Here is a 12262-nt window from a genome sequence, read left to right as displayed (position 1 = left end):
TGCATGTAGCCATGAGGCAGTGAAATGTGACATGACAAGTAAAATTTTAACTAATTGATTACGCCTGCATGCATGACAGTACACTTTGTCATAAGTAACTGCTCTTGCCAGTTACCACTGTTCAGTATTATGCTGCCATGTTGTGACCTTATACAGCTATCCAACAGAACAGTCATTTTATTCCTGCAGGATAAATCATCATGTGGTTAAGCAAGTACCCCTCACCTCTAAGAGCTGGCACCAATTAATGCTGGGATTTGAGAACATCTCATCTATGTCTTGGAAACTGCTATTATACCTTCCTTAATAGTTATAGTTAGAATGTCAATAGATCACTAGCTGAAGCTAGATACACACTGCTACATCTTAAAAACATGCATGTATATATATACGTGCACACGCACACATGTATTATATTATGGCCACAATGATATACATGCATGGAAATTTTTATTATCCTTCATCCCACTATGCAGATTGGTCGGGGGGGGGGGGGGGGGGGGGGCTTTGGGGGCTGAAGCCCCCTTTTACTTTTTAGGCTTTACTTGATCAATATGTTGAGGATTATAATCAAATTTTGACAATTATATGATACAAATACTCATAAACCCACCTTATAAACATCTTTCCAAGACATTATCACTGGATTTATTTGGTAAAGGTTATGCAGCAAGGACCCGGATCAGCATTGGAAGCGTACAAGATAGAGATACTCTAATAGAGCAGTCACCTAACTACTCTAATAGAACATTCAGCATGCAGATACATAATATTGGTTCTGCTATGGAATTTATCCTATACATACAATGAGGTGTATTAGTCTGTTTAAAAGGCTTGATTCATCTACTTGTGTACACAATTTCCATTGAAAATGCTCTCAGATTTAATCTTGTATCATTCAAAATTCATTTTCACTTTCAGCATTATTATTCTAACATGCACTTATTGTTGTGCAAATGTGAGAGTGTGCATCATGTGCTTGGTTGTCTGAACCTTTCCATTAACAAATGCTTCAGAGAGCCATACCTATAACCTAAAGACAGTATATAAAATATCTACAGGCAGAAAATGCAGTTTATGTGGAAATTCTCCAAATTGCAGTATTTTAGCATGTATTTTTCAAAAATTTCCTGGGGGGGGAGGCATGCCCCCAGATCCCCGTAGTTGCAGCATGCTGGGAGACACCTCCACCTAAGAGATTAGTACCTTGACATAGCCCCCCTCCCTTTATAAATCCTAGATCCGCCCCTGAGTATATACAAGTTAAGTGATTGTTCTTTCTGCTCAAATGGACAAGATGATGTTAAATACTATTATACTGGTTAATCAGTGTAACCCTGAATTAAAAAGCTATAGACTGTCTTCATGATTCACCATTCATACACCTCATGATCCGTATACTAGGCCACGCCAAACTAATCAGTTTTGTGTCATTGCACTGGCAGATGCTAGCACTCAGTTGTAACTTTTGAAATTGTTGAACTGGACTAGAGTTTGAATTCTGCATATTGTGTGGACAGTCATATAAGTGCATGCCACCTCGCATGCCACAAAGAGACAGTCACTGAATGTGTATGAAGCTCTACAGTTTGTTCTGGAAGGGATAGCATAATCAGTACTCAATAGACTAGTAAAACAATCTGTTATCAGGACAAGGAAATTATGTCTTAACCTGCAGGGTCACTAGAAGATTCAAGTTATATTTTTGGTAAATGCCTATGGAGGGAAATCAGACTTGCCGAGTTGCAACTCTCCTGGCCTTCATGCAATGGTAAATTAGGTATACACTAGACTGCATGTCCACTTGGCTGTATAACATGTGAATGGAGCTAACTGTTTAACGGTCATTATAATTTTGGCATGCCAGACATGTCAGGCTTCTCTGCACCGACACAGAAGCTACATATGCCGAGAATGTATTCTAATAGAGCAGTCATAGAAATCCATTATAAGTGCTATGTTACTATGTATCCCACTGAAGGACCCTGACACTGTAAGCAGTTAATGCAGAGTAGAAGAACGAAGTATTTGTGTAATATAGAAGTTGAGAACTCATCGTTTTTTCAGTGTTGTTTAGTGTTGTTGATCGACTGTCACTCATAATTTTTCACACATGTCGTGCACATGCGCAGTTGGCATCGGCATCAGCTGGATCGTCAGTTACGAGGTCAGATGGAGGATATTGCGCTGGCCACACAACAACACGTTCATCATGATAAGAAATGGACAGTTGCCGGGTTTTCCTTGCCCAAATTATGTATCGCCTGTGTTATTTCGCGTTTGGAACGACAAGACGAGAGCGAAATTTGTTGTAAGAAGATACTCGATGAACTATCAACAGTTTTAACCAGCGGAAATGGACCTGCATTTACTGCTCTACAATCAGACTCAAGAGTATTACAACACTTAGCTAATGTTCTATTTGGTAAGTACGTTATTGGTCGCTGTTGCTAAGGCCAATACTGTCAGCAGGGCGAGCAGTTCTTTTATATTCAATCTTACATGTACCTGACTGTTTTATTAGAGTTAGGTGAATGCTCTATTAGAGTATTGTTAATCATCATTGTCTTGACTTATTGATGAGTGAAAGGGGTATCACAGTCCCTTCTCCTGACATTGGGGTTGGTCTTCAGCCCACCTATCCTTCCTTTCTCTATGCCTAGCTATGTAAGGAAATTTGTTTATAACTTCTATACAGTCATTAAATACTGAGATGATGAAATAATGACCAAATTTAGGTGGTAAGATTATAGATCCTGTACACACTAAGGTGTGGTCTGGAAAAGTTGCTACGGCTTCAGATTTCACGATGATTTATGGGGAATTTCGGGGATAAGTGAGGGCAAAAGTATCGAGCGTTCTATTACAAAAATCTTCCCTAAGCGGAACAACTCGCCATGGAACAAGTATGCTGTTTACTTTTACCTAGTAACTTACTTTTTAACAGCACTATCCCATTTTCAGTACGATTACTTCGCATTATGTTTTAAAATTTTTCTTAGCATAGAGTGCATACGTTTTTTGCCCTCAAAAATGGCAGATGCGATATTTTAATGATGTAATAAAGTGCCATGCCTTAGTACACACAAGGCCTATAGCAATGGATCTAAAACATGAAATAATAAGTGGCCTATTAGATGTGTGTGTGGGAAACAGTCTCAAAAAAATATTGCTAATGTGCTGCATATCATTTTGATCTCTTATGAAGGCCTTGCAGCAAATCTATTGCTTTGATATGTGTTAAATTAAATATATACAGAAAACAAATTATGGCTAAGAACAAATAATGTGCATGGCATGATGCTGGAGACGATGCACGTTAAATGTTTCTAATGGAGCTAGACCATGCTCAAGTGTGAAGATGGAGTGATCACTTTTACTATGCACCATAATATATATATATATATATACTGTACTGTTTAGTAGGGTTCTTCCCTAAAATGACAAGTGCCGCCCTCTAAAAACCATCACAGAAATATCATACATGATGAAAATCACCTTTACAGAATAGTCTTAGCTCATCTTGTATCATATACAGCATTAAAAAAAAAAGAAAATGCTTGCAGGCGACTGGATATATTTCCTGCTTGACTGCAGCCGCAAGGCTAGAGGCTATCTGAAACAGCGCATGGCCACCATTTCAGACCACAATAACAACTTACTGGTGGCATATGTCTTTTCTTGTTCTAATGAGTGTCTGCCTTCTATACTCGCCATTCCTTTTATCTTCAATTACATAATGGTCGTTTTCTTCATGCAAGAGTAGATATGTGTAGCTGCACTAACAATCGCGTAAGACTACACCCTTAAACAATTACCACTCCCTCTGGGTGACCACTTCCCTTAATGACCTAGTAATAAGGAATTGAACCATGCCTAGCTCAGCAGCAAGATTGAGATAAAAAGTTGCAATGAAATTATGGTAGCTACAAAAACCCCTACTTGGCATTGAACAGATGCCAAATGTACCACATACCATCATTCATATTTCTGGTGTCCCTACTTTTTATTGCCGAAAACTTACTTTCATTTTTAAATTAATAATTTTAATTGCACTATAGTTACTATTTAATTCCTACAGAAATGTTAGGATCACCTCGTGGTAAGGCAGTCAAGCAGGCTAGTCTTGAGGTGCTTGTCAGCTTGTCAACGCTGAGGACTACTATTGGAAACAAAGTTCTACAGAAGAGTGTACAGTGGGTTAGTGTCTAATTATGTACGTGTAGCATAACCAAATTATCACTTGTATCTGAAACTACAAAATATTAGTGTTTCCCATCCCAGCTCAAAATACTACACATGTACCATACATGATACATGCAACCTAAAGGATCAACATACATGTTAGCAGTGTTAACATACATGCTATGCATGTTTCATGTACATGTCATAACATGCACTGATACCAAAAACTGGCATGCATGTAACCATAGATAATGTATGTCACATGGATTGGAAATGTCCATATTATTTACATAACTATTATTTACATAGTGATGTCATGGGTCATCCCATCCTCGTTTGGTGTGTGTAAACTTTATAGCCTCGACAGGTGGAAGATTCTTGTAACCAGCAAACTAGTGTTTGTTGTTTACAGCTGGGTTAGTTACCACCTACACTAATTGGAGACTGGATTGGTAGGGACGCTGGAGAGTAATAAACAACGGTGTAAGAAAATTCAGGTTCAAAGGTGAAATATGGTGTTTCATAACGGTTGTGTAAATTTCCTGAAGAAACAGAAAGTGCACGCGCAGCATTGTTTCTTTGCTGCTGTTTACACCACTTGTAGCAGGTAGAGTGTAGTAGGCTAGCTAGATATTCACCGCTTCGCTGTATATTTCTACTGTTTCGAGCTAGCTAGATATTCACTGCTTCACCATTGTATATTTCCACTGTTTCGATAAAACTTCAGAAAACAGGCACTACTTTGTGCAATTGTTTAGCTCAAGTTGAGCAGTACTGTAGCATAAAATTTATTTCAATATATCACATATTTCTTTGGTTGTGTAAATGTGGTGACGAGAGGTTGGCTAATAGTACTGCTGCTGAATTATTAGCTGGTGCGTACCTGCCACTGTCACCTGTCGCAAACAATATTTCTCCTAATGTCCACAGATAATGCTACACAATAAATAATGTAAAGGAAATATCCATGCCTTCAGGCTGGCCTTCAAACAAGCGAGAAAAAGCCAAACAGCCACTCAGTACATTTCAACAAATTTCCGAATGTATTGGCGCACTGTAACTAGGATAGGAAAATAATTTAACTCCAATCCATTAGGATTGTACATTATCTATGATGTAACATGCAAGGTGTATGTCGTTGCTATGGTTACTGCTGTATCTAATGGCTACCACCCTGCTATGTGAAACATTACTGATTACTTGGGAACACCTATAGTATGTAGAACAGTCATACACACACAACAGCTTTGATGTACCACACTATTCCTCACTATTATATGAAGTTTCAATTTGTAGTTATAATCTAATGACCAAGTGTCAATTTTCATTGTGGGATTCTACATGCACCGTGCCAACATGCATGTACTATGTATGATACATGCATGGCACTGCTACATACGAAATGTAGCCAGGCTACAACTGGGCAGTGATTTTATAGATGTTGATGCCGAAATCGATTGTGGGATCAATTAATACTCACGTAATTAGGATGCACGACTTGGATTTCGCCATGAAAACTACTCAGACGGAGAGCGTTTTGTTATCCTCACCATCCAATGAGTTAAAAAAATGTTGGGCTAAGGTGAGAACTAGTGCTATAGCTTATTCACCAATCGCTGCCGCACATTGTTGAATAATGCGGACATGCCCCCATTGTGATACCACTCTGCACAGAGTAACCACTCTACAAGCAAGCTTACCTATCTAGGCCTTTAGTGTAGTGAACTCCTTACTTTTTCCATAAACGATTCAATAGCACTTATTAAAACATTAAACTTGCATACCCGAAATACTCCATGATATCTCTAGGATATGTCCGTCCATTGTAACTGATCCTAACCAGAATGTACTAGTTGCTGACCCATAATCGAAAATTTTAGGTATGCATATATAATTCATCCAGTGGTTGTACTCGGTATTGGCTTGGGTGATTGATCGCCCTGTACAGGCTATCAGCCTGATAAGTGTTACACATTAGCTGTAACACGGGGCATTCAGGCTTTGCCTGATATGTGTGCCCTCGGGCCTGCGGCCCTCGGGGAGTCGGGCATACATATTAGGCAAAGCCCTCATTCCCATGTTACAAATATTACAAGGAACACTCGTGTTACGGGTAAACATGCATGGCGGTTGCATGGTACATGCATGTAACATGCACAATATTTCGAGCTGGGATGTTAGCTACAAGCTACACTTTCTACTCCATTATGTCAAGCTGTTTGTTCATGCATGTGCTTTAATTCATTCTTTATGCAAAAGAAAGTAGTAGGGTACGGTAATATCATATGGTAGTGTCATAATAGGGATTGTCTATGTTTTACATAAAAAATAGTTTATCTACGTACCTGTATACAGAGTATAGCTGAGGGTTGGAGCCGGCTTTACAAGCATCAAAAGCCTTGTAAACTTCTAGTGTTCTTTGGTGTTTCAAAGTGCAGTGATCATGGATACTTGTAATTAAATCAAGCAAGCTGCAAAAGCATATGTAAAAACTACTTCTACTGCCTCAAAGATAGCCCAAGTGACTGTTCTATTAGAGAAGCCACAATTACCTTTCTGACTACTACTTTCCTCTGCATTATTATTTAACTGTCATAGTGGGAACTGAGAAGCTATCAGTTGGCTGAGTGTCTTGTTCCATGGTGGCAATTTCTCAATATTCCAAGCAGTATGTAAAACTCAATCACTCCCTTGGTATGCCAAACCCTTGCAATTTGATTCCTTGTGGTTGATAAAGCATTTTCATTAAGCTCATAACACACGGGTGATATTGGTGTTACCTTACATTGAAGAATATAATATTTGCATGCATGTATGTTAGTCAAGATAAATATTTTATTTATGTGTTTAGGTTGTATCAGCTCACAATTATTCATGTTCACTGGATCATGTGATGCTAATTGGTAAACTGCTTCACATGAGCTCAGAACTCAGTCAGGAATTGATTACCCATCACGGTGTGTGTATGTGTAGTGTGTGCGTGTGTGTGTATGTGTTTGTGTAGTTGTGTATGTATGTGTGTACTTTGCTACCTGGCTGTAATAATATGAGTGCCCATACATAATGCAATTGTAATTCTAGCAAACTGTGCTATTATTTGATTGCTATAGAGAATTTTGTGGAGCAGTTAATTGGAGGACTATCTTATCCTGATGAGATGATCAAGTCAGAGTGTGCTTATGTGTTGACACAATTGTGTACTGAGAATAAACCACTACCCCTACCCACAGTGAAGAAGTTGTGTAATACCATCATGAGTATGTCTGCAGTAACAAAGTCACACAATTCTACTGTCAATGTGTTAGGTCAGTGTCTGACTCACACAATTTGAATGTACATATCAGTAGTACTGTATAGTAGGGATTCTTCCCCCAAACAAAATGGCTTCCCCCAAAATATTGCCACCAAAAGTCATACAGAAACACTTTGCATGGCGAAAAGAATATTTATGGAATAATTTTAGCATTTCTAATGCTTAAGCATAAAATCCTCTATATGCAAGGCTGAATGTGAAAGAATCAGCAAACCCGATTACCTGCCTAATCACAGTTGCAAAGCTAGAGGCTAAATGACACATTGTACAGCCACCCAGAGTTGGGGGTAACTAGTTATTTTTGTAACTAAGTTACGTAACTGATTACTTTTAAAGTAACTAGTAATATAACTAGTTACTTGCTTAGTAACTATTAACTTGTAATTGTCTGAAAAGTAACTAAATTACAATAGTACCTAATTACAATAGTTACATTGTAACTATAACTAATTATGCTTTAAAAGCAAGAGCACTTCAATTTTGTGCCATATATGTTACAGCCATGTTAAGTAGACAGATTCTGTGTACTGTTCTCTATTATTCAGCTTGAGTAACAGACGTAGCAATAATTAAAACTGACCTGAAATAGCCACAGAATTGTTATTTTAAGTGCACATATATATTACATCCCTTAATGATGCATATCTTAGCAAAATTCATGTTACAAAAGCTAAAAACAAGTTATAATTTATACTATAAAAATAACTAGTAACTAGAGTACTTAGTTACCTTTTGAAAAGTAACTGTAACTGTAACTAAGTTACATGGGATAAAAATAACACGTAACTAGTTACTTTTCTGAAGTAATTACCCCAACTCTGCAGCCACCCAATGTCTAACTCATATCTGGCACCTTCCTTTTGGAGGTTCTGATTAATGTCTGTACTATGCACCTTGCTTTTCCTTCATGACATATTGAGGTATTAATTTTCATATCAAACACTGTACTTTCCTGGAGGGGCATAGTTAGATACCACAGAATTATTTGAAGTGCTTACGCTACTGTAAGTGCTAGTAGACACCCATGCATACAGTAGATACCTGTAACTGCATGATTATAGATTCACCACTGACAACAGTGCATGATGACTACACCCCTTAATGATCTTTAAAGAGTTGACCCTGTGACCACGCCCTTTATATAACCTAGCTGTACTTATTATAGAGATTGAGCACAATAAACATGCCAGTAAGTGTATTGTAATTACGATTGAGTACAGACGGCAACCATGCCCTCCTATTGGTCTAGCTACATTTATGATAGCATGGTGAAAACAAGGTATGGTGACCATGCCCATTGAAATATCACGTAGACCAGTGAAACAATTACCCTAATACAACGGCCATGTGTGATATTCTAATAGAACAGTCACATGTGTATATCACAGCTATTCCTAAATATTTGCTATAAACTTAATCATGAGTTTCTCATCCTCCAGTACTCAAAATAGCAGTGCGGGAAGGTGGATTTTTAAAATTTCTTATAAACTGAATAGCTGAATTACCTTGCTAAGAATGCAATTTTCTTACACTGCTCTAGCTACAGGCACCAACTTTAAATAAAAGGTGCTGGATGGCTGTACTCAGCTACCAGTGATACAACAAGTTCTTGATGCGGTAAGAAAAATGGCATTGTGGGCAACTAGTAATCATGTTTATGTAGCCTAACAAAGAAAAACAACTAAACAAACTGGTATAATTGAGTTTAAAGTGAAATAGGGATCCAAGTAATAAAATGTAGTGAACAAGATATATGAATGATTGTATTAAAGCAAAGTTCTGTGAATCCCTACTTTGGCATTGAAGAAAATAACATTGCAATGGAGGAATTTTCCCACATTGTTGTGTTGTAATACCACCATTCATATCTCTAGTATAGAAGCTGTGACAGTGAGATACAGTACTAAAATACTGCTAGTAGCCAACTCCCTTGTGTACACCATGCAATTATACTGATGCCAGTAAACTTCAACAAGTTGACTGTTGTAGTTGTATTGGAAGATCATGTTTTGATTGTGTAGGCTTGATCAAGAGGTTACTCAACAATTCTACTCATGCTCAGTTCCTGATACAGGCTGATCATCATGCTGGTGACAAGAAGGGCTTCAACTTGGCACTACTGCTTAAGAGGGTAAAATAGTTGTATAATCTAGTCACTGTCATCTGTTAGATTTCTTGAGTTTGAAAATGTACTGTACAGAGGTAGACTATTGATAATTGCTTAATTGTTCATCTTTCACAGGTCTTACTCAGTACTGATGAGTCACTACAAATTGCTGCAGTTCAGTGTGTGAAGAATGTGTTAGATCAGTTTCCTACTTTTTGTAAGGATCTGCTGTTGGCTGATATTGCTGGTTAGTTGTCTGTACTGTGTACAATTTTTAGCATTTGTCTAAATAGAATGTGTTTCTTCCAAACTATAATCCTTTAATTTTGTTTCTTATGTAGAATTTTTGTTTGAAGGACTGGTAAACAGGAATGAGTTCTATTTAAGGTAATACCAGTGCAGTAGGACCTCCATTATCTGAGCACCTGTGTGCCAGTTCAATCATAAAAGTATTCAGATAAGCGAATTTGTTTGGATAAATGAAGCCCATTCATTTATATATATACCATGTAGCGGGTTTTTACCGTGAAGACTAGCTTTATTTTTTGCAAACTGTGGCTAGCTGCGGTAATTAAATTTGCACTTATTTTATCCCTTAATTGTGTTTTCAACTTTTCGTGTCTTCTTGCCCTGTAACCCGATATGTATTATTGTGCCACCATGAAATGAAAATAAACTGCATATCCTTGAGAGGGCTCACAGTAAGTGCCCCACTGCTGTCACACAGCGGCACACATTCCCACTTTTATATAAGGCCACTCCAATTGCTATACCAGTTTCTGGTCTTGCTCACTCTGAAAGGGGCATGCAGGTGGGCGAATTTTGTCATTATGTCATTATTATTATACTGTTAAAATCACTATACTAAAACTCTACTGGATACAGCTACATGACTATAATACATGCACTAACACGAATTATTTATATACAGCAAAGTAAAACCTATAAATGCTGACACATTTAGATACCAATCACAAAATACAAGCTAAATAGCTTCTAGCTAAAAGCTAACTGAAGCCATACACCAAGTTTGTCACTTGCAATTAGCAACAATAACATGTCGTAGAAAGCAGTGTAACATGTCCAATAGGTGGGATAGACATTAAGTATAGTATGCACATGCATAACGAGCAGCAAAATCGTAATAATAGCAATAATGACTAGTCTAGAGATTTTTGATATTCTGGTGCAGGTGGGGGACCAGAAACTGGTATACCAATTGGAGTGGCCTAGTGCAAGTAAGTTCCTCGCCAATGACAGGAGTCCAAAACGTCTTTATAAACGTGGTAGCCATGTGTATAAGTGCTTAACAACGCTTCCATCTCAGTGATTGAAATTATAAAATCAGTGGATTTTATTTTTGCGGATAGCTACGTTCACAGAAATTTGTGTCGCACTTTTAAGATTCATGATAAACTATAGGTGCAGTAAAAACCCGCTATATGGAGTCCTGTTCAACTACTCTAATAGAACATACACCTAGCGGCAAAATGCAGTCACTTCTACTGTTTGGGTTTGGACAATCGAGATTTGGATAATCAAGGTCCTACTGTAATTCTACTCCATGTAGTTTACTGTATATGTATAGCACGTGTGTAAATTCATTAGCTAACAAGTGTGGTACTAATACACTTTACAGGTCAGTGTATGAGGTACTGGATTTGATGGCTGGTAGTGATGAATTTTATACTTCGTATCATTCCATATATGGTAAGGTTGTTGTTGTTGTTGTTGTTACTGCAGTACTGCTGTTGTGTGTTGCTTGCATGTGAGAGCTCTTCTAGGTTTGGGTGTAAAAAAACTGTAGACTTACATCGTGTTTCTCTTATTTCCCATCCATAATTCATACCATCCTGACTCAGATCAACCCATATTATTGAACTTGAGTCAGCTCTTGTTCACATTACTGCTCAACATGCAAGCTGGAGATTGTGCAAACCAAATAATGATGAGCTAGAACAAGTACACAATGTAGCCTTTGTTTTTGTTAAATGCCGTTTAGACTATGGTATGGCTCATTTACAGGTTTACTAAATCACTTAGTCACCTACACATGTTCACTTAGTAGCCCGCCCTCAAGCAATATTGTACATGATAAATAATTATAACACGAAAGGCACGCTGCAGTACTTGATAATACTGTAATACTCTTCTTCTCCGTGTTCCGCAAATAATTCTCAACAAATAAAAGACTAAACAGTGTATGGTACTGTAGCTCTAGCTGTTACTTTGGTTACTGGTCAAATAATTATTTTTGTGGACGTTGTAAGGGCTCCAGGAAGAAACCGTTCTGTCGTTCTGCATTGCTCTTTCATCCCACACTCATGCTCTGGCTATAAAGGTATGTACTTTAAACCATAAGTTAGACACTGCGACCAACAGGAACTAAGTCATTTAGTAACCCCTCTGGCCCTTAGTAGTGCCCTCGCTGCGCTCGGGACGCTACAGCCTCAGGTTACTAAATCACTAGATCCCTTGGTCTTGGTGTCTACCTATTATATGGCGTCCTTGGCAGTTAAAGGGTTAATTAAATAAATTAATTAATAAAAGTTTACTGAACTTGTGGTGATGATATGAAGACTAAGTTGTACGATGTTATATTACCCAGTAGGTGCTTCTTTTGCCTAGAATGTATCAATGTCTGTAGGACAACAGAT

General features: G+C 37.9%; 1 protein-coding gene across 2 annotated transcripts in view; it reads left to right on the top strand.

Moving 5' to 3' along the window:
- The first annotated feature begins 2145 nt into the window (after nt 1-2145).
- LOC136250912 (meiosis inhibitor protein 1-like) overlaps nt 2146-12262 on the top strand; it is a 54393-nt gene continuing 44276 nt past the window's right edge. Inside the window, exons 1-8 of one of the 2 annotated variants that reach the window (XM_066043255.1) lie at nt 2146-2425; nt 4082-4200; nt 7037-7142; nt 7296-7490; nt 9520-9629; nt 9741-9852; nt 9947-9992; nt 11245-11315. In XM_066043255.1, the coding sequence (XP_065899327.1) occupies nt 2173-2425; nt 4082-4200; nt 7037-7142; nt 7296-7490; nt 9520-9629; nt 9741-9852; nt 9947-9992; nt 11245-11315 (1012 nt within the window). In that variant the 5' untranslated portion in view covers nt 2146-2172. The remainder of the gene's footprint in view (nt 2426-4081; nt 4201-7036; nt 7143-7295; nt 7491-9519; nt 9630-9740; nt 9853-9946; nt 9993-11244; nt 11316-12262) is intronic. The other variant, XM_066043256.1, reaches the window with a different exon arrangement.

Source organism: Dysidea avara, chromosome 3, assembly GCF_963678975.1.
Source record: "Dysidea avara chromosome 3, odDysAvar1.4, whole genome shotgun sequence".
Taxonomy (NCBI): Eukaryota; Metazoa; Porifera; class Demospongiae; order Dictyoceratida; family Dysideidae; genus Dysidea; species Dysidea avara.
The sequence above is the reverse complement of the archived record's forward strand: the minus strand, read 5'-3'. Positions and strand labels throughout refer to the sequence as shown.